The sequence below is a fragment of the Cupressus sempervirens genome, chromosome 6, assembly GCF_028749045.1.
Source record: "Cupressus sempervirens isolate cs-2001-9-10 chromosome 6, ASM2874904v1, whole genome shotgun sequence".
NCBI lineage: Eukaryota > Viridiplantae > Streptophyta > Pinopsida > Cupressales > Cupressaceae > Cupressus > Cupressus sempervirens.
The window spans coordinates 49,299,763-49,322,563 of NC_143123.1; the positions used below are offsets into that span (position 1 = coordinate 49,299,763).

A 22,801-nucleotide genomic window follows, 5' to 3' on the forward strand; every position below is an offset into this window, starting at 1 on the left:
GTGGCTCATGGAATGGATTTTGATTTATCCTCTGAGGCTCTAATTGTATGGTCCCCTCATAGTCCAAAGGTTGGATCATAAGTTTAATCTTCACTAATAACCCCTTGGAAGCATCAGTATCTATCAAAACACAAGCATAGGTAGAGTGAAGAATATCGAGCATTCACCATTAGAAAATCTCCAAGTGTCTGTGACTCACTTCCTCCACAAATGAAGTGGGTTGGTAGAGGATTCTAAACCAAATTGGCATCTTAGAAAAATCCCACAAGGTGATGGGTATTTTATTTAGATTATTAATTTTTATTCCAAAATTATTTTGAAGCATTCAATGCATAGTTGAAAATAAAACCAATAGCTCATAAAAATTGTAGTACCCTCAAACAAACCAATAGCTCATAAAAATTGGAGTACCCTCAAGCAAACCAATAGCTCATGAAAATTGTAGTACCTTCAATCAATATCTTGGTAGGATTTTTAAGGAGAAGAAAACTCCTCGCGTTATTTAGTCATGAAATAAAAAAAATTATTCTTGCATATATTATATAATGTGTGTAACATGTGTAGAATGTGCATGCTAAGTACATTATGATCACATTCAAAAAAGCTTTTTGAAACTCATTTGTGCTATTCTACAAAAAAATCAATTTTAGCATTTCTTTGAGCTCTTTAAGCTGGAGACTATGGGCAGCAATAAGCTCTACATTGAGCCTAATAGGATTGACAATGCCTTTAGGAACAATGCGAAGGCCATGTTTGTAAGTGAGGAAGGGGGGTTGTTGTAGTCCATGGAACACATGTATGGTGGCATGATGAGAACATTTTGAAGCAATCTGTTTCATCCTAGAATAACAGGAAGGTTACAATGGGAGGCTTAACGTTCGAGGTCAATGAAGAGGTCATCTTGAAAGCCACAAACCTGGCCATGGAGGGGAGGAAATGGGAAAAAATGAGTAAGACTTCTAAGTACCATGCCCTTAACCAATTCTTTAATCCCCTGGAGAAACTAGTAAAAAAAATTGATATCCCCCATTTTTAAGTTGAATTTAATAAATACTATTAAATTAAAATAAATATTATAACACAATCTATTATTAAATATATTTTAAGAGATCAAATTAATACAATATAATACTATATAATTGATAATAGTCATTATGTGAATATAATATAATATAATTGAGTATATCCATTATACAATATTGATAAATTTTGTATCACCATTTAATAACTAAAAAATAATATATTATAATTATTACATTATGATAAATTAATAACTTATTAAGATCCAATATGTTACAAAATTCATACTATCCCTATGGTTTCCATAGACAATGGAACTAGGCGTATGAGAGTGAGGTTAAGTAATGAACTGAAATATTATTAATAATAGTATTGGCCAAAATCTATCAACCCTATTAATAAGGATGTCGACATTCTCCTTTGCTCATAATTTGGTGACATCAACATCTTTTAATCACTGCCTTTTCTCATTCAAAACCATTATATAATATTAATATGAAGGATGTTGGAGCAATAAACTATTAAAGTATTGATTAAGGTTGATGCCCAAACAAATTATATATCGTAACCCTCCAGTAGAAAATAATAAAAAATTGGAGAAGACAACTCTTTGTTGTTTGACAGGTCACTTCCAACAGTGGGAAATATAAGAAGGTAAGGAGGCAAAATGGATAGGGCAAACCCAAGATAAGATAAGATAAGATAAAATTATTAATGTCCACGAAAAACCAAAATGGTTTATGGGACTAAGCATACAAATAGAAGAGCCAACCAAGCAAAGGCACCAAACGGTGAGTGAAAAGGAACAAAGCAACAAGAAGAAAGAAAGACAAGGTAAGGACTAAGGGTCCTTCATTGTCACAAAGAAATCCATAATAAAGAGGTACATCCATGGACAATCCATAGTCTTTGGATGTCGTGAAGAACCCCTATAGGACTGATGTCGCCTGTAGAGACTGGTACAATGTCTGACAAATCTGGAATGTGAAGTAGTGGAAGGCCTTTTCAAACCCCACGGAGGAGACAAGGGAGAGAAAAAGGTGGTAATGAGTTGATCAGAAGTCGGCCTCTAATGAAAGGACTGCTAGGTATTCTCTCGAAGATGGGTGGCCTCCTGAAGATAAAGTGCTAAACATCGTTGATCAATATAACTAAAGAACATCGAGAGAGAAGAACAATCTCTGAAAAGGCAATAGAATCTCCCTTCTGATCTCATAGTAATGAGGACAACGAAATATGAAGTGAGTCCTCAGTCTCAACCTCCATCAGATTGCATAATTGGCATAATCGATCAGCCGATCCATATGATGATCAGTCTGAGCCTTGAGACGATGAGAACCAACCCTAAAAGAGCCCAAAGAGAACCATAATGCATGATTCCAACGCCGGTAAAGATAGGCAGGGCGAACAACAATACCATCCTGAATAACAAGAAAATGCTCAACATAGAAGGCCATCTTAGGTCGCAAACCACCCAGGGGATGACACCAAGTAGTGGTAATATACTGCCTATAGATATCCTATCTGACATGCTCATTCAACTCCTAACGAGAGAGAAGAAGATGAGTCGGGGCATCCAGCAAAAACTGATAGGGAGGAAGATGATCAATCTCAATCCCAATCAAACCCAACAAAGAGGTGGCTTGAGCGTACCAACATCTTGATCTAGCAGAAGTGTCAGATCTCATAATCTCCACCGAAGAACAATATGCCAAAAAAGAGTATCTATGTTGGTCAGCACCTGTCTCCATAAAACCACGAAGCTGATGAAAAAACCAAATCAAGTCAAAAATAACAAGTTTGAGAGGATGAGCACCAAACTCCACTAAAACAATGCTATGAGGGGTGAATCTGTGACACCTAATGATACGATGCAACAACAGTGTCTAGACCCGCTCAATAGAAGCCCAATCAAAAGCAATAAGAGAAGGTCCCCAAACCACATAACCATAGAGGACTGTTGGACGAACCAAGGAGTCAAAAAGGGACAACTTGGATGAAATATCCTGAAAATGATGCCTAAAGCATTGTCTCTCCAACAAACCAGGGAGCCCATACCCTTACTAACTCTGGACTGAATAGCAAGTCTCAAACTAAAGAAAATGGAGAACTTAATTCTTTCAATGGCATATTCGATTGTATACAAGGTATTGACAGACAAGAGAGTTGTTGCCACCAACACCCAACATCACCACAGGAGTTTCAGACTAAGCACAATTCGGAAGGAAGAAAAGAACGAATATAGAGAAGGATTACAAACTAACCCCAGTCAGTGATACACATGACGGGCCAAGTGACACAAAACAATGAGAAGGAGATCAAACTATTTGTAACCAATCAACGTGGTCGGGAGAAGGATAGAGAAGGAACAATAAAAGTGAAAAAATAGGAACCAAGAAATTGCGTATTCGAAACAACTTGTAAGAAACAATCAACGACCACAAAGCATTCAATGGGAAAGAATTAAAGACCAACACCATCGTGGAAAATACAATCGCTTGAAAGGTAGAGGGAAACTTGAATTAAGATAAGACATAATAAGGAAATAGAAAATTAAATAAGAGAAGGCACAACGGTTCACATAATAAGACAACATCAAACAAAGAGGAGTAGAGGAAAACGTTTGACTAGTACATCATACATACAACTTAACAATCCCAACAAAAGGAGTTTTTTGCAAACATGTATCATTAACAAGTGGATATAATTAGCAGTATTATCTAAGTTACAATTGAGTAGTTTCCATTCCAGTCATAACATCATCAAGGATCGCCCTTTGATTTTATACATATATTTAGAGAACATATGAAAGATAATCATTGGTCATAAGAATAAGACATATCCTATACATTCAATGTCATATCACAGCAATCCTCCATCCTTTTATAAATATATATCAGTGAGTAATCACAAGTGCATTCCACATGCTTCCTTGAGTAAGAAGGCCATAAGATATTGTAGTTTGAATCAATAGATTGGTTCTTATTTCATATCCTCGATAGTTCAATAGAGAAAAGTCTTCTATCCTTAAAGTTATTCTTAAGGCACTATAGGGGACATTACAGTGGGATTAGAGTATAATCCTACCATCCTGTGAGTGAAGGCTTATGGAAACTTACGAGAGAAGGACAAATAAAACTACAATGAATGACTTAGCAAACGAAGTGAGAACATATATGGAGAAAACCCACCAGACCAACCAAACTATATTGAATCAAATGGAGAAGTTAAATCAAGCCCTCCTGCAAGCATTACAAAACATGGGGAACTCCATTAATAACCTAAGGAATAACTCTTCACATGGGAAAAATATGAGTTCAAATGAACCAGATATTAACGAATCATCATCATCTAGAATTCTAAGACCTCCCTTCTTACCTAGAGAAGAAACTCAAAGGGAAGAGGAGGGAATAAACTAATCTATCAATAGCACAATGGAGAATGCAAGAGCCTATGCAAACCTTGAACCCGAAATTAGGGAACTCATAACATTTGCAAAATTTTGTGAGAGACAAAAGCATGAGGGCCCTAAAAGAGCAGGAAGACAACCAAACAAAGAGCTTAAACATAAGGTGAACAAGATAATGCTTCCAAATTTTGAGGGAACAGGAAAATAACAACCCATGCATGGCTCCAAAAATTAAACACGTATTTTACTCTTAGCCCAATGATGAAGGAAGATGCACTCCAATTTGCTATACTCCACTTAGAAGTAACGGCACATGAATGATGGCACAATGGGCTTCTCTCCTTAGGACATCAAAACATAAACTCATATCAAGAATTCTCCCAAAAACTAATCAAACGGGTACTTCAAAGAACTAACTCATTTAAAGCAATACAAAATAGTGGAAGAATTCTCTAATGAGTTCCAAAAACTTGCAATTATGGTCCTCCATTTATCCCAAAAGAGGCTTACATACTTATTTGTTGAAGGCCTAAAGGATTCTATCAAAAATATAGTTAACCCATTAGAACCTCAAACGGTGGAAGAAGCCATTCAAAAGGCTAGAAAAGTGGAATCTAATTCATCAAAAGAAAGATCTAAGAATTTCTCGACAAAGATAGAGCATAGAAATGAATACTCGCAAGGGAAAGAATGGTATTTCTGCAAAGTGAAATGGAGCAAAGGGCACCAATGCCTAAGTAAGGAAGCCCAAAAACAAAAAGAAGACACATTGAAGAAAGGCATATGTTTTAGATGCAGAGGCCCTTGGGAACCTGGACATAATAAGTGTGACAAGAAAAGTCAACTCCATAAAATAAAAATTAAAAAACGCACGAAATAAATAATGAAGAGACTTCATCACAGAAGTGTAAGCGGTGATCAAGAGAGGATATCAAAATAGAGAATCACTAAAGCTTCGAGGAAGTTCAACTTTAGTCATACTCTAATCAAGAAATGTAATATCAAACAATACATATATGTGCATATTTTTTTGATTATTAATAGAACCTTGATATTCAATTTAAATAAAAGGGAAGGAGTGACAATTAACAAGAGAATTGCTAATGACACCCTATTGTTAGCACCTTCCTAAGAGTGAAATTAGGGAGAATAGCTAGGGCACCCTATTGCAATAGTATGTTAGAGAGAACTGTGGTAAGGACACCTATTGCTCTATAATCAAGGGAGAATCGCTAGAGCACCCTATTGCAAAATTAGTTGACGGAGAACCGTTGAGGGCACCCTATCATAGTGATAGTAAAGGGAGAATTGCTAGTAGCACACCCTACTACATTGTGATTATGGAAGAATTGTTAAGACACCCCACTAAAGAGAAAAGAATATATCCATAAAGACCCTAAGATGAGATAAAGTCTCTCCTAAGGATTGAATAGAGATGGATAGTCCTAAATGGATACCCACAAAGGCCCAAGGTGAGGTAAAGTCTCTCCTAAGATACATTCATCAAGAGTCATCATAGAGCAAGGGACAAAGAAAGGCTCCAATACATCAAGATAAGTTCATCAAGAGACAACATAGAGCAAGTGACAAAGAAAGGCTCCAATACATCAAGATAAGTTCTTTCTTTAAATTGATCTTAGTAATTTAAATCAAATCTTGCAATTTTTTAAATTTATTACGATCTAATCTCAAAATTGAAATTGTTTTTGTAGGACTATAGTGAGGTGCATTTACCAAATCACAAGGAGAGAATATTGGATTGCTCGAGGACAAGCAATTTTGAGAAGGGCAAACTGTGATATCCCCCATTTGTACATTGAATTTAATAAATACTATTAAATTAAAATAAATAAATAAATATTACAACACAATACATTATAAATATATTTTAAAAGATCAAATTAATACAATATAATACTAAATAATTGATGATAGTCATAATGTGAATACAATATAATATAATTAAGTATATTGATTATACAATATTGATAAATTTTGTATCACCATTTAATAACTAAAAATAATATATTATAATTAGTACATTATGATAAACTAATAACTTATTAAGATCCAATATGTTACAAAATTCATACTATCCCTATGCTTTCCATACACAATGGAACTAGCATATGAAAGTGAGGTTAAGTAATGAACTGAAATATTATTAATAATAGTATTGGCCAAAATCCATCAACCATATTGATAAGGATGTCGACATTCTCCTTCACTCATAATTTGGTGACATTAACATCTTTTAATCACTGTCTTTTCCCATTCTCCCATTCAAAAACATTATACAATATTAATATGAAGGACGTTGGGGGAATAAACTAGTAAAGTATCGATTATGGTTGCTGCCCAAATAAATTATATATCGTAACCCTCCATTAGAGAATAATTAAAAATTAGAGAAGACAACTCTTCATTGTTTGAAAGTCACGGCTTCCAACAATGGGAAATATAAGAAGGTAAGCAGGCCAAATGGATAGGGCAGACCCGGGAAGAAAATGGAGAACTTAATTCTTTCAACGGCATATTCAATCGTACACAAGGTATTGACGAAGAAGAGAGTTGTTGCCACCAACACCCGACATCACCAGAGGAGTTTCAGACCGAGCACAATTCGGAAGGAAGAAAAGATAGAATATAGAGAAGGATTAAAAACTAACCCCAGTTAGCAATACACGTGACGGGCCAAGCGACACAAAACAATGAGAAGGAGATCAGACTATTTGTAACCAATCAACGTGGTCAGGAGAAGGATAGAGAAGGAATGATAACAATGAACAAATAGGAACTAAGAAATTGCATATTCGAAACAACTTGTAAGAAACAATCAACAACCACAAAGCATTCAGTGGGAAAGAATTAAAGACCAACACCATCATGGAAAATACAATCGCTTGAAAAGTAGACGGAAACTTGAATTAAGATAGGACGTAATTAGGAAATACAAAATTAAATAAGAGAAGGCACAACGGTTCCCATAATAAGACAACAGCAGACAGAGAGGAGTAGAATATTCCTCATTAAATTCATATTTAAAAGTTTTGAAAAAAAAATCTTAGTAAAAGTCTTGATTATTAACATGCAATATATTGAATCTAAAAATAGCAGATAAGGTTACAGCCATGCAGAACAAATGCTTAAACAAACAGAAGAACAAAGAATGTGATGTTGCCTGCAAAATACAACCTCCAAAAGGAAGAAGATGGAGCGTGGGTCGCTCAATATTTGCCAAAAAGAATATTACAAAAACGGAAATCCTCTTAAATTGGAAGCATCTACATTACACAAAATGATGTAAATCAATCTGCACCAATGGTAAATGTATGAATTGCAGACCCCACAAAAGAAAAACCACCCACTCCTGTGCCCAATGAAGAAACAAATGCTGCAGGTTCTATAATACAGATGGCAATTCCCCTTCCCCTTCAAAACAGAGTGTATGGGAATGCATCCATCGGATGAATCAGATATGTCAATAGCAACGCCACAAACATTAAAACATAAGCTATACCCTGATCGATAGCAGTGCCTGCAACATACACGCCAAAGAAATCACCCATTCCATTAGATTAAAACATAGAGATCCAACAAACAGTTAAAATCCACTTAAGTTGCGTTATCTTAACATAGATACAAATCCCCATTAATTAAACATAAATGTCATCAAACCTTCCAACTCAATGCAAAATGCAGATGCCCAAAACGTCCCAAACTAAGATATCTTACAGATCACCCGTTATCTAAACTAATATAAACTGCCATCAAACCTTCAAACTCAATACAAATTCCCATTATCTTACAAATCTCGCCGAGTTCCATTGTCCAGAAAACCTAGCATTTTCACAAGACATGCAGAATTTTAACTAATCAAAAATGCCGAATGCTCACAAACCATATTTACCTTGCGCTTGGACAAATGTCAACAAAACTTGGACAATTCCCACAATATGCGTCATCTTAACATGTCAAATGTCCATAAATCCAACCAAAACGCTATCAAATCCAGCCAAATGGTCACAAATTCCATTATATTAAATTATCTTTAATTAATCCCAGAAGATCTACAACTTCAATCTTTAAACCCACAAATTCACATAATTTCAGCTTCAGCCAAATAATCAAACAACGGAACACATAATCTAAGCTTTTGATCGAGTGCCCGCAGCAAATAACATAATATAGACCTCATCCATATCCATATTTTAGCAAATTCTATAATTTCAGCCAAATGCTCATACATCACATCATGCTACCAAATGAAATGTTGCTTTTTGTGGCTGTGCAATGTAAGAAGTTCATGCTGACACTCTTCTGTTAAATGTTGAAAATTTAGGGATGTCTATTTCACCAGTCAATTGATTCACATTTCTGCAGATATAATCTCCAGATAATCAAACAACGTATCATCATCCTCACCAACATCCACAAATCCCCACAAAATATTACCTCAAATTCTCTCAACTTTGTGAGGAATAGCATCATTTCAGCTTTGTCCTAAAGCCCACAAATGATATAATGTCAACCTTACCATATTTTCACAAATCCCATACCTTGAGCCAAATGCACAAACATAACATCGGGCTATCAAATGAAAGATGTTTTTAATGCAATAAACTTTTCGTGCTGAAATCTACTCTCTTACAATTAAAAAATTAAGAAATATCCATCTCACCAAACTCATTTCAGACATGATCCCAAATTTGATCTGCATAATCAATAAAAATACCATTGCCCTCCCGTATATAATTTTCTGAAACCTAAAAACCCACAAATTCCACGATCGTTACTTCAAACCAAAATGACCCTCAAAAAAACTACTCTTAAAACAAATTCATACATATCTTTGAACTTAATGCAAAAGCACATAACCGCCATTAGTTAAATCCAGCAGAGGATCCCACAAATCCCATCACTTTATCCCAAGTCAGGCATTTCACAGATCCCACCAAAGTCATTTCATACACGATCCCAACCACTTATCACCCAGAACGATACACCCCAATATCATTTTTACCAAACCATATAAACACCAATCCAACAAAATCATTGCGTCAGGCAAAAATGACCTAAACCAAAAAAAAAGACTTCTACAGAACGCCTACTAAATCTTTGAACTCAATGCAAATGCCCAGAACTGCAATTATCCAAATCCAACCCAGGAGACCACAAATCCCAGCAATCAAACCAAAAACTCACGATTTGCAACCATTGTCATACATTTTTCAAAAAAGAAAAAGTCATCAAATCTTTAACTCAATGCAAATGCCTACAACCACCATCATCCAAATCTAACCCAGTAGCCCACAAATCCCACCAATCAAGCCAAAAGCACACAAGTTGCAACCATTATCATACATTTCTCAAAAATGAAAACACCATCAAATATTTACACTCAATGAAAATCCCCAAAACTGTCGTTATCCAAATCCAACCCAGGAGCCCACAAATCCCACCAATCAAATCAAAAGCACATAATTCACAACCACTATCATAACTTTTTCAAAAATGAAAAGCCATGAAATCTCCAAACTCCACCCAAATGCCCACAACTTCGGCAACGTCTATACAGCTACGAAAATGCACTTTCTTACGAAGGAGAGGAGCCAAGAAACCCCATATCCAAATCCAACCCAGGAGCCAAGAAACCCCATCAATCAAACCAAAAACACAAAATCTGCAACCGCTATCATACATTTCTCAAAAATGAAAATACCTTCAAATCTTCAAACTCAATGCAAATACCCGCAACTTCCAGTATCCAAATCCAACCCAGGAGCCCACAAATCCCATCATTCAAACTAAAAAAACACATAATTCACAACTATCACCATATATTTTTCAAAAACGAGAATTCCATCAAATCTTTAAATTCGGTACAAATGACCTCAACTTCTCATATCCAAGTCCAACTCAGGAGCCCACAAATCTCATCAATAAAACCAAAACCTCCATATTTCACAACCGTTATCATACATTTCTCAAAACTGAAAATACCATCAAATCTTCAAACTCAATGCAAATGTCCACAGCTTCCCGTATCCAAATCCAACCCAGGAGCCGAAAAATCTCATCAATCAAAACAAAAACAGAAAGTCTTCAACAATTATCCTACATTTCCTAAAAAAGGCCAGATGCACAAGATCTTACCATCACTCTCAGGAGCAGGAGCAGGAGCCACAGCACTAGTCAAAGGCACAAGAACCAAAGCAACCAGCAGCACGATAATAGTAAACGCCATGGAGGATGCCATGTCTGTTAGCAAATCACCCTAACAGACAGGAAAAAAATCCTCCTTTCCTTCCTTATTTCCTTCCTTCCTGTTGCACCGAAGCTTCCCAACAATACGATAAATACACCCCTAGGCGCTTCCCCATATAATCCCACCAAAACCGCTTTTTTCGTAAATTCCGGAATACCGCCAATCATCTTAAAACAAAATCAACTGTCAGTGCATGCCGGTTACCTCCCAAACCGGTTGCATCGCAAATGTGACCGACGGCTGGCAGAGCACATGGCAGCAGCCTTTTGCGGCCCCGACATGCGCGCCTGCCCATGTGGGACGCTTCCTATTGGCTGCTGCCCCCAATAATTTTTATTTTTATTATTTTTCGCTGTCAGACAACTCGGCGGAGAATATTTAGAATTCCAACGGACAGTGTTTCAACGTCTTTCTCGATCGGACGGCTTAGAGAGCGCCATAGAAGATTCGGATTATATTAATAAATTCTCTGTAATTTACAGCTAAAAATCTCTATAAAAACAATAGAATTCTAATTTTTCTAATTTTATAATTAAAATGGGGTGCTGAAATCCTCACACCACACATCACTAAGATTTTCAACAGTGTCAATAGAGAAGGTTTCCCTGTAAAATGGACTACAAGTGTGGTGATTCCACTCCACAAAAGTGGAGATACAAACAATCTTTCTAATTACCGAACCATCATGATCAATCCAATATTTGGCAAGTTATTTGGTAGTTTGGTAGAACAAAAAATCAGCAACTGGGCTAAAACAGAAGGCAAACGTGCAAAAGGGCAAGCAGGCTTTAGACCGAAACACTCTACTATAGATCACAGCATCACTCTCAGGCATTTGATAGAGAAAGTTTGGGACACTCCGGGGAATGAGGCTTTTTGTTGTTTTGTGGACTTTAAAAAAGCTTTCAACACAGTGCCACGTAATAAACTATGGGATAGAATGGTAGAGTTGGATGTCCCTAAAGAACTTAGGTCAGCGGTTTACAGATTATATGAGCAGGTCAAAGCTAAAATCAGAACGACAGAAGGGATATCAGAAGATTTTGACAGCAACATCGGGGTCAAGCAAGGGTGTCCGCTTTCTCCAACACTATTCGGGCTCTATATTGACAAGTTAGAAGAGTGGATAAACAAGACCAATGGTGAGGGGGTGCAGCTGGCCCACTTCATGATAAGATTGCTCTTATATGTAGATGATCTCATAATTCTTGCTAGAACAACTAAAGGTTTGAAAGAGCACTTGAAAGCACTAGAAATTTTTTGTCATTATGTAGGAATGCAAGTTAATACTGGCAAAACCAAAATTATGATCTTCTCACTAAAGAAGAATAGGGGCATACAAGACAAGTTTCTGTTTGAAAATAGCCCCCTTGAGATTGTGAAAGAGTACAAATATTTGGGCATCGATTTTCATAACAAACTCAACTGGGATACTTGTAGATCGAAAAGGATCCAAGGGGGCTGGGAGGCGTTATACTCTTTACAAAACAAGTGCAGGAACGCAGAATTATGGGATTGGACGACCATGAAAACTCTGTTTGGTTTGCTGGTCACTCCGGTTATTCTATACGGATGTGAAGTATGGGGCAGTAGTATGTCCAAACAGAAATGGCAGCAAGTAGAAAGAATTCAAAAACACTTTATTACATGCAATCTTAAAGTCAAGAACACAGTTCCGTATGAAATCCTTTTGGCGGAGGTGGGTTCCTTTCTATTAGAAGTTGTCGCATTGATCTGAATGCTAAGCTATTTAAAGAAAACCCAAGGTCTGGAAACACATCGTTGGCCCAAGTTGGTAATAGAGGAAAAACTTGTGCGGAAGAAAAGCACATGGATGAAACAAAATGACAAATGGATGCAAAAATGGGATATCAACATCCAAACTTGCCTGGATAACATTAAAGAAATAAAAAAATTTGTCAATGAAAAATTTCGCAATATTCTGTGGACAAGACACATAGGGCGAAAAAAATCTTATTACATTAAAGAATTTAATCCCACTTCTAGTCATGATGAAAAGGCCTATATAAGGGCACCTATTAAATGGAAAGCAAAAATGTTGATGGCACAAATTAGAACTAGTTCACATCAGCTGCGATGTGAAACTGGTAGATGGCAAGTTCCAAAGGAAGAGTGGGCAGACAGAACATGTTTATTCTGCAATATGGGAACAGTGGAGACAGAGCAACACTTTGTCATGGAATGCTTGGCTTACAACGACATCAGATCTGATTATACAAAAATTCTGCAGAACAAGGACTTCAACTATTTATTTGAGGAAGATCAAGTGAAGAGAACAGCGGATTTGATTATCAAAATTCAGAGAAGAAGAGACAAGTTAACCAAAACTTTGCAACTGACTAGTTTGGCTCCTGACTCAGCAGGGCGATTACATGGGTCCCATAGACTACTTTAGTCTCGTGGACGTCATTAAAATCTATCATATCATATCATATCAAAGGTTTTGGATGTATACATTTGTTTTTAGTAAATGTTTTGCATGGCTGCCACTTGGCACGTAAGCCTACAAAACTAATGCTCCAATCTGGATTAACTAATTTTTTAAATTTGATTATTTCAAATAATTTGGTCTTGCTTTGCCTACTATTACTTTTAAATTGATTTTGTATAAGTAATATTTTATGATTTAGTTAGGTCTTTAATATTTTTTTTGGTTTTAAATTGATATTTTATTTTATTTATTTTTAGTTGATTTTGTATTTAATTAATATTTTTATTTTTTCAAAGAAGAATTGTTAAATATCTTTTCTTTAATAAAATACAATCTAAAGGCTTAGCCGAAAAAAAAACATGAAAATTAAGAAAAACTTTTTTTTCCCTTTTAATGCGAAGTCAGATTAATGATTATTGTATTTGTGGTATGCACATACTATTGTAATCACTTGTTATTGTTGCATAACGAGTGATTAGTTTTTCCTACTTCAACCAATGAAATGTAAGTATTTTTATAATTAAGTTAATCCTTTGATTTTTTCTAATGTTTATATCTCAAATCTTAATTTTTAAAATAATAAAAAATATTTTACTTAGTTTGATTGGCTCATATTAAATTTTTATTCTTAAACTATTATTAACTTACCTCAACTCACTATTTTCTAACTATTAAATTTTTAATCTTAAACTTATGTATTGTGTTCAATTATTATTATTTATTAAGCTTGCCTAGAGTCAACCCAAATCGGCTCACAATTTAACTTTGTTATCACAACATTTCAATACTAATTTTCTTAAATCTTATTTCAAAGAATAAATTAATATTTATCTTATTTATTTATTTTATTAATTAAATTTGTAATTAATTAATACTTTAATTTATAATTTAAAAAATTCAGATCTTTAATTAATCTTTTTCTATTATTAATTAATTTTTGCATAATTATCATTTTGATTTGTCTCTAATTGATATTTTGTTGTATGTTAAGTTTAAAAAAAATTAATCTTATATTTCATTTATATTTTAATTTGTTTATTTGAATTAGTTGGGTTTTCAATTAATGTTTTCCAGAAATGAAGTACTTACAAATATATTAAATAATCTTGTATTCAAATTGGATGGTAGTTAATACAGTTTAGGGTACGTAAGCAATTCAAGAAGAAATCACTTTTTAAAATTTGTTTTGAAAATTTAAAAAACAATGTGTGATGGAGACGTGATAGAAGGGAACATGTCTAGAGGCGACATTGCATGTGGAAAATGATGTCAGATTGTCCTTTTTATTTGAATTGCAACATGGAGAACGTTGAAACGAGTGGGTATCAAGCTCCTTTCAAATGGTTTGAAACTTTTTTTAAGTATGATTTTGCTCTAGTAAATTATGTTTTAAAAAATAATATTTGTTATTTGCAAATTTTAGTAATAATAAGGTGGTTTGGAGATGATTGTGTACATTTCAAGAGGATAAATCTGACCTTAGCACACCTTGCTAGGATGGATTGGCTATGGTCATTAGGTTGAATATTTGTATTAGCTTCATTAGCTCATTTCTATAGTCATGTGCATATGATGGTTTCGAACAGTGCAACTATCTAATTTGACTCATACTTTTAGTGAATTGTCTTGTCCAATCTACTATTTTTATTCTATCTAAATTCTTCTTTTATTTTATGTTTACGAAAAAATTATTTACTTTTTTTCAGAAATCATTTAAAATAAAAGAATATTTTAGATAAAACAAAAATATCATAAATTTATTTAGGACTAGACTCGACATCTCAGAGATTGTAGGTACAGGTATCAGATTGGACAATTGCACGAAAACCACCAAATGAGCATGGTTATAGCATAGAAGGAGCATGGGAATGTGTTAGTGGGGTCAATGCAAATATTTGGCCCCATAGCTAGTGCTTGTAAGGATAGGTAGGGCATAGTTGGGGATATCTCGTAGAGGTAACAAAAAAAATATGGTAGCATGTTGAATGGAAAATAATTAAAATAATGAATTACTATAAAAATGAAATTTCTATCCTAGATTGTGGAAGCATCACAAATTTGAATTTATTTTTTAAAGTTGTAAAGCTATTGAATTATCAAACATTCCACAAATTCAATCGCACAAGTACAATCACTTAGTGTAGGCACAAGATATGCAAGCATAATGGCCCAATAGGGGTTTAAACCTTGGTAATAGCCTCACTAATGAAGTGTTTCAACTGCTTCTATCAACAAGTCATCTCAAATCGGAAAGGAAATTTAATAACAATAAAAAATCTATACAATGTAATAAAAAATAAAACATATTAATCATTACAAATTGTGGAAACTTCAAGAATTTATGCACTCTTGTCTTTCATTCTTCATCATATTAGCCTCTCCTATTTTGTACCTCAATTTCACATTTCTAAATAGCATATGAAATACAATCCTATGAACCATTTTTATTCCTCTTTCATCTATCTTACTCGAGATGTAATGACCCCATCTTTTAGCCTTCACATTCTCCAAAGGCTAAGTGGAGCATAAGAAGAAATTAAATTAATTTCTTATGAAGTCATTAAATAAATTAAAAATTAAAAGGTGACTTTATATTTAATTAATTATTGTATTATAAGGGAGAAGCTTCTAGAGTGTGTATTAATTATTGGAAAGGGGGAAACCTCTAGTAATTTAATTTTCTAAAAGCACAATTAATTATTGTATTGCCAAGGAGGAGTTTCTAGAGAATGTATTAATTATTGGAAGGGGGAAGCCTCCAGTAAATGCAATTAATGAATGTTTTAATTCCTTCTAGAAGGGTGAAGGAAAAGGATAAATAGGGGTGAGAGTCCCATTGTTTAGCATCGGATGATTGTGAATTGCATTTGATAAGAGCTTGGATGTGTGAGTCACATGTCTTTCTTGGCATTAGAGGATGTTCATCCTCTCTTGTAACATTCTAGACGTCATTCCCTTGGGGTTTAGCCTTTGGAATACATTGTTATGTACTGATTTTATCATTTTGAGAACTATTATTATTTCAGCAGTTGGTTTAGTTCTTGGGCATTTCCAGGGTGCCCATTACAGTGGTATCAGAGTCATTTCTAGGGTATTCATTACAGTGGTATCAGAGCTTACTTGCAAAGTGTTTCATGAAGTTATAACTGGTAGATGCCCCATTACAGTGGCATCAGAGTCGTTTCTAGGATATTCATTACAGTGGTACCAAAGCTATAAGTCCTACCATCCTGTGGAGATCTTCAACATCTATGTTTGAGCATGTGACAAGGGCTTTATAGTTTTCGCAATACCAGAGCAAGACAAAGTAGGAGTTCAGACTTGTAGAACAAACAAGGTAGTTCATCCGTGCAAAGGGACATACAATCAAATCATACAAATACAGAGGAGATATTCTTTGAACAAGATAGCAGTATGGGTGACCAAGATGATAGGAATATCGGTTCAAATCAAGAAAATGTAATGTCCAGGTTACTGGATACATTTCAAGAGCAGAATAGGCAAATGGTTATGATGTTGCAGCTAATGGCTAGACAGATGGGCATCAATATTAATTTAGGTGATGCCAACAATGGAAACAACAATAATAGGGGCAATGATAATGGAGGTCAAGGCAACATTAATGGTAATAATGGACATGACAACAATGGGAATGAGGCTAATAACTTTAGACATGTTGCATACCCAGCTCGAACGGCCAGCTTGAGACCTCTTCTACCCACCTTCCCACCTAGAGATCCAGTTCAGCTGATTAATGAACCTTAGATTACAGAGTTACAAGATTAGTTCAGGAGGGATTGGGAGGCCAGTGGACCAGAGTTTTAGGCAGACATTTCTCTTAAAGATTACTTGGACTTGAGGATGAGACACATACCCAAATCAAGATGAAGAAGTCAAAACCTTGAGCTGAAAAAGAAAGTTGGGAAACTTTCTTTACCTTATTATGATGCTTCAAGGAAGATGATCGCATGAACTTGGGTGCAGAAGATGAATACATACTTGCAACTAAATCCTATGCCTGAAGAGGATGCAATAAAGTATGCGGCTATTCACTTGGATGGACCGACACATGAGTGATGGTACCATGGCATGGTAACCTTCGGGCATTATCAGATCACATCTTACGAGGCATTCGCTGAGAAGCTCATACAGAGATTTGATACCAGGGATCTCGAATTATAGTATAAGAAGTTGGCACAACTCAAGCAGTGGGGATTAGTTGAGAAGTATATTAGTGAGTTTTAGAGGTTAGATGTGTTGGTTATAGATATTTAGAGAGGAGGTTGGTAGTGTTGTTTATGGATGGACTCTCAAAACCCTTGCAAGGTTGGGTCAAGGGGCATGACCTAGCTACGTTGTAGAAGGCCACTAAAAAGGCTCATGATTTAGCACCTTCTTCATTAAGGAGCAGATTTTAGCACAGGGATTATTATATGAAAAAGGACAAGGAGAAGGACAAACAAACTCTTCACAAGGATGCTCAGCCAAAAAGAGATAAGTTGGATAATGACACCTTGAATGATTAAGAAAGAAGAAGTTATGTTTTCATTGCAGAGAGCCTTGGGATTTATCTCATAAGTGTCCTCTCAAGGCTAAGGAAAATCAAATGGAGTATTTCTCAGTAGAAGAGTCACAGTCAAAGAGGGAGGATCAACACTCTGATTCAGATGAGGATAGCACTACAGAGGAGAGCAACATTCCTGAGGATGAGAAGTCATTAGCACGATTAACGGGGGCTCATAAGGTAATCACATTTAAGGTCAAAGGTACTATCCAAGGGAAAAAAGTGATCTCACTCATTAAACCTGGGGCTACACATAATTTTATAGATGCACAATTGGTAGCTAAGAGAGGTCTATAGACCAAGGATCACACCAGATTTAGAGTCATGGTAGCTCATGGTGACAAACTATTATGTACTCAGAAGATATCTAATCTTCACATCAGGTTTGGAGATGGCTATGAGTTGGAGGATGAGTTCTATGTGGTAGACATGATGTCATCCTCGGCATGATATGGATGGCCTCACTAGAAGAGTTCACACTTAACCTAGCAAAATTAGAGATGAGGTTTCAGCATGAGGGAAGAACTGTTGTACTTAGAGGACTTTCAAATGGGAGTTGCAGAGTAGTTTCCCTAAGGAGAATGCAGAAACTTTTTCGGCATAATAACATAGAGTGGGCAGTAGAATGTTTCACTATGCCAACTTCACAAGAGCCATAGGTGAAGAGTCATCCACCATATATCCAGAAGATACTTGATAGGCACACTAAGGTTTTTGGCAAGATTTCGCATGGGGTTCCTCCTGATAGGGGGATAGAACATGTTATTGAGCTTGAGGAGGGAGCCAAACTAGTCATGATTACTCCATATTGTCATCCTAAGAAACATAAAGATGAGATAAAGAAGGCACTTAAGGAGTTGTTGGAAATAGGGTATATTAGGCCTAGTAAGAGCTCCTTTGCTTCAACAGTAGTGTTGGTAAAGAAGAAGGATGGGATTATGCGCATGTGCATCGATTATAGGGCATTAAATAAGAAGACCATTAAGAACAGATATCTCATCCCATGAATAGATGAGTTGATTGATGAGTTACATGGTACATGATTTTTTACAAAGATTGATCTACGGTCAAGGTATCATCATATCAGGATGAGGGAGGATGGCATTGAGAAGACAATTTTTCGGTGTCACTATGGCCACTTCAATTTTTTGGTTATGCCATTTGGGCTAACCAATGCCACTGCTACATTCTAGAGTTGCATGAATCAGGTATTCAGGGAGCAGCTTAAGAGATTTGTCTTGATTTTCTTTGATGACATTTTAGTCTTTAGTAAGACTTGGGAGGGGCATTTACAACATCTTGAGATGGTGTTGTCCACTTTGGAGAAAGAGTCATTGTATGCCAAGGAATCTAAGTGTGAGTTTGGGATGACTGAGCTACTATACCTTGGGCATATCATCAACGCAAATGGAGTTTGGGTAGATCCTGAAAAGATTAGGGCTATTATTGATTGGCCTATTCCTATGAATCTTACACAGCTTAAGGGATTCCTTGGTCTCTATGGATTTTACAGGAGATTTGTTAAGGGATTTTTACATATCGTTGCACCCTTAATAGACCTTACCAGGAAAGGGGCCTTCACATAGATAGAGGCAACTTAGAGAAGCTTTGATCATTTCAAGAAGGTGATGTCATCATGTTTGGTACTAGCTCTACCAGATTTCACAAAGCCATTTGAGCTTCATTCTGATGCATCAGGAGATGGGATTGGGGAGGTCTTGATGTAGGAGAAGCATCCCATTATTTTTTAGAGCAGGAAGCTCTGTGGAGTGGAGAGGAGCTATTCCATCTATGATCGAGAGATGTTGTCTATAATGCATGCATTGGCTAAGTTTCGGTCCTACCTAGTTGGGAGAAAGTTTATTATCAAAACCGATCACAACAACATCAAATACTTCATGAGCCAATGTGATTTGAATAATAAACAATAGAAGTGGATTACAAAGTTACAGGTCTATGACTTTGACATTGAGTTTGTCAAAGGTAAGAAGAATGTGGTGGCAGATGCTTTATCCAAGAGACCTCATATTTGTGCTCTAGTTGAGATTACAGGAGATTGGAGAAATAAGATCACAGAAGAGTATGTGAGGGACACTTGGGCTTCTGGAGTAATTGTAGGCACCATACATGATGATCGTTATGTGGTGATGGACAGATTGATTAAGTTTCAGAGTAGGATATATTTGATTCCTTCATCATATTTTAGGGAGGTAATACTGAAGGCATTTCATGATGCACCTACAGTGGACATCCATGAGTGGTTCACATGGAAAGAGCTCAAGGATGATGTTCAGAAGCATGTTAGGGATCGTGCAATTTGTCAGTAGAATAAGGGAGAGCACACATATCTTGCAAGGTTGTTACAACCTTTGCCCATTCTGGATAGGAAATGGAAATGTATTTCTATGGACTTCATCACCAGGATACCACGAGTACAAGGGAAAGATTGCATCTATGTGATTGTTGACTGGTTGACGAAGTATGCTCACTTCTTTGTTATTCCATCCACTTACACAACAATATAGGTGGCTGATCTTTTCTTCAAAAAGATATTCAAGTTACATGGGCTACCTAGTTTTATTGTCAGTGATTGAGATAGTAAATTTATGAGTACTTTTTGGTAGGAATTGTTTAGGTTGTGTGGTACAGATCTTACACCTAGCACTAGTTATCATCCATAGACAGATGGGCAAACAGAGATTGTGAATAAATGGGTGGAAGGATATTTGAGGAACTATGTGACTGCACAACAGAGGGCTTGGGTCAAATGGCTACATATGGGAGAGCACTATTATAACACCATTTATCATATGTCCATCAAGATGACTCCATCCATGGCACTATACAATTATGAAGCACCTAGTTTCATGGATCTGGTTTTGGGGGATAGTAGAGTGCCCAAAACAAAGCACTTATTACAGGATATTCAGGATATTTTGAGAGTGCTCAAGGAGAATATACAACAAGCCCAAAATTAACAGAAATTGTATGTTGACCAACACCGGATAGAGCACATTTTTGAGGTTGGGGATATGGTTTACTTGAGGCTACAACCACATAGACAGTCATCACTCAAGAAAAGTGAAGCAGAGAAGTTGAAGCCTAGGTTTTATGGCCCCTATAGAGTGATTCACAAGGTGGGCGAGGTTGCTTACGAGATTGAGCTTCTAGAGGACAGTCGGGTGCATAATGTGTTTCATGTGTCAAGGCTTAAGAAAGCCATCTGTCAGAAAGTTGTGCCTCGAGCAAAATTACCACCATTAGATGAGAAGGGAAAGCTTATATTGATTCTGTAATGCCCCACCAAGGGATCCAAAAGAATTAACCTAAAGTTTTACTAAGTTTGTCAAACATTTTTTTTTTTTTAAAGTAAGAAAGTAAACGTACACATCAACACAATAGTAGCGGAAGCAATAACATACAATCAACTGTAAACATACATAACAGGTTACATTCCTTAAGGATCCCATGACATTGAGTCACATTTAAATTTAATTAATTCTAAATCTAACAACTACCACATCCACATGAAAGAATAATAAGAAAGTCCAATGTCCATTTAATATATATTTGTTCTGAATGCCTCTTGGCAAATTAATTCGGAATGCTCAATTATCCACTGTACATGTCACAAGGTATAAAAGGCTAAAAGAATATACATAAGTAGAAACAAAGATACATCATCCTCCAAGAATCCATGATACAAAGTATAGTAAAATAAATGAAACCATATACCATACATGATACATCCATCCATCCATCATAAAAGATATAAGCATCCAACATGAAATACAACTATCCATCTATCATAAAACACAACTAATCTAAGTGTGTGGTTCCTCCCAACCATCAATAGCATCATCAAACCATCGTGGGCCCTAGCCATCCCCCACGCATAACATCCCAAGTCATCGATAAGATTGTTGATACTATAGTATTAGGGATGTCACTACTAAACATACTACAACATAATAATAAATAAATCTAACATACTAATCATCAATATAAGGAAATACATAAGTAAATAACATCATCTAATCATGATAAACAAGCATCCCAAGAAGCTCTAGCCATGGTGACTACGAACAAATCTCAAATGGTAAGAGTGAAAAAGCACTACCACCCGACCACGTGGAACCTAAATGGTCCACTCCCACCGTACTGAGGAGATAGTCTCAAGTCCCAAACAAGATATCAAATCACATAATCACAAGTACTCTCTAAGTCTAGGAAATCCTAAAAGTATACTAACTCAAAGGTTCCAACACATAGATCAACATCTAGACCCAGAGGCACTACAAAGACACGTAGGAATCTACTATGCAAGCGAGAAAGTGTCATCGCAAAAGTCACGTAGAAGTTACTCGAGCAATCCCTTAGGAATCTCGAGTCCCTAGTGATCCCTGCGGCCACTAGTATCCTCTCATATTGACTAGGCATACTACGGAATGCAAGGTTGTAGCCAAGCGTTCTCTCTACCCCATCCTAGTTTGTACTAGCACTCAAGGCATGGGAGAGAACATACAATTAATCTTGTTAGGTTCATTTTACTCTCATTTAGTGTAAATGTTATCACTTATTAAAACAACTTACAATGAGTTACCTTGGCAGCCACTTAGGGCCCCGGCCCCCATTGCAAGCCACTTCCCGACACTACACATAGATGACCTACCCTAGGCACATGAAATCACAAATCACAAAATCACCTCAGCCCTATACAAGCGACTAGAAAGCATCATAAAGATAATCATAATAATCACATCAGTTCTCCACGAGCAACTGAAAAGCATCAAATAATAATCATAATGATCACAACAGATCTCTATCAGCATTTGAAGGCATCAATGATAAATCACAATATCCAATGGTTCTCCAACGAGCAACCAAAATGTATCCCAATAATAGATCATAATACTGATTGAAGACTCCAAAATGGTCAAGTCAAAACATGTCACAACATGACATCATCAAGAACAAATCATCCAAAGCATCTCAGTCCTCTCAAAGCGACTGGAAGTCAAATCAAGTATAACTGATCGATGACTCAAAAAAATGGTTAAGTCAGGTATCACATAAACATACACCTCA

General features: G+C 36.0%; 1 protein-coding gene across 1 annotated transcript; it reads right to left on the reverse strand.

Moving 5' to 3' along the window:
* Window positions 1-7,678: 7,678 nt before the first annotated feature.
* LOC149551070 (arabinogalactan protein 41-like) lies at window positions 7,679-10,840 on the reverse strand. Its single transcript, XM_089786651.1, has 2 exons — window positions 10,586-10,840; window positions 7,679-7,967 (listed from the first exon to the last, which is right to left on the reverse strand). The coding sequence occupies exons 1-2, from the start codon at window positions 10,686-10,688 to the stop codon at window positions 7,864-7,866; spliced, it is 207 nt and encodes a 68-aa protein (XP_089642777.1). The 5' UTR covers window positions 10,689-10,840; the 3' UTR covers window positions 7,679-7,863.
* Window positions 10,841-22,801: the final 11,961 nt, after the last annotated feature.

Excerpts from the sequence above, each read along its gene's own strand:
- LOC149551070 (XM_089786651.1), bottom strand. The coding sequence starts at position 10,688 with ATGGCATCCTCCATGGCGTTTACTATTATCGTGCTGCTGGTTGCTTTG. Across the intron at positions 7,968-10,585 it reads TCCTGCTCCTGAGAGTGATG|GCACTGCTATCGATCAGGGT; the intron begins GTAAGATCTTGT and ends TGTATGTTGCAG.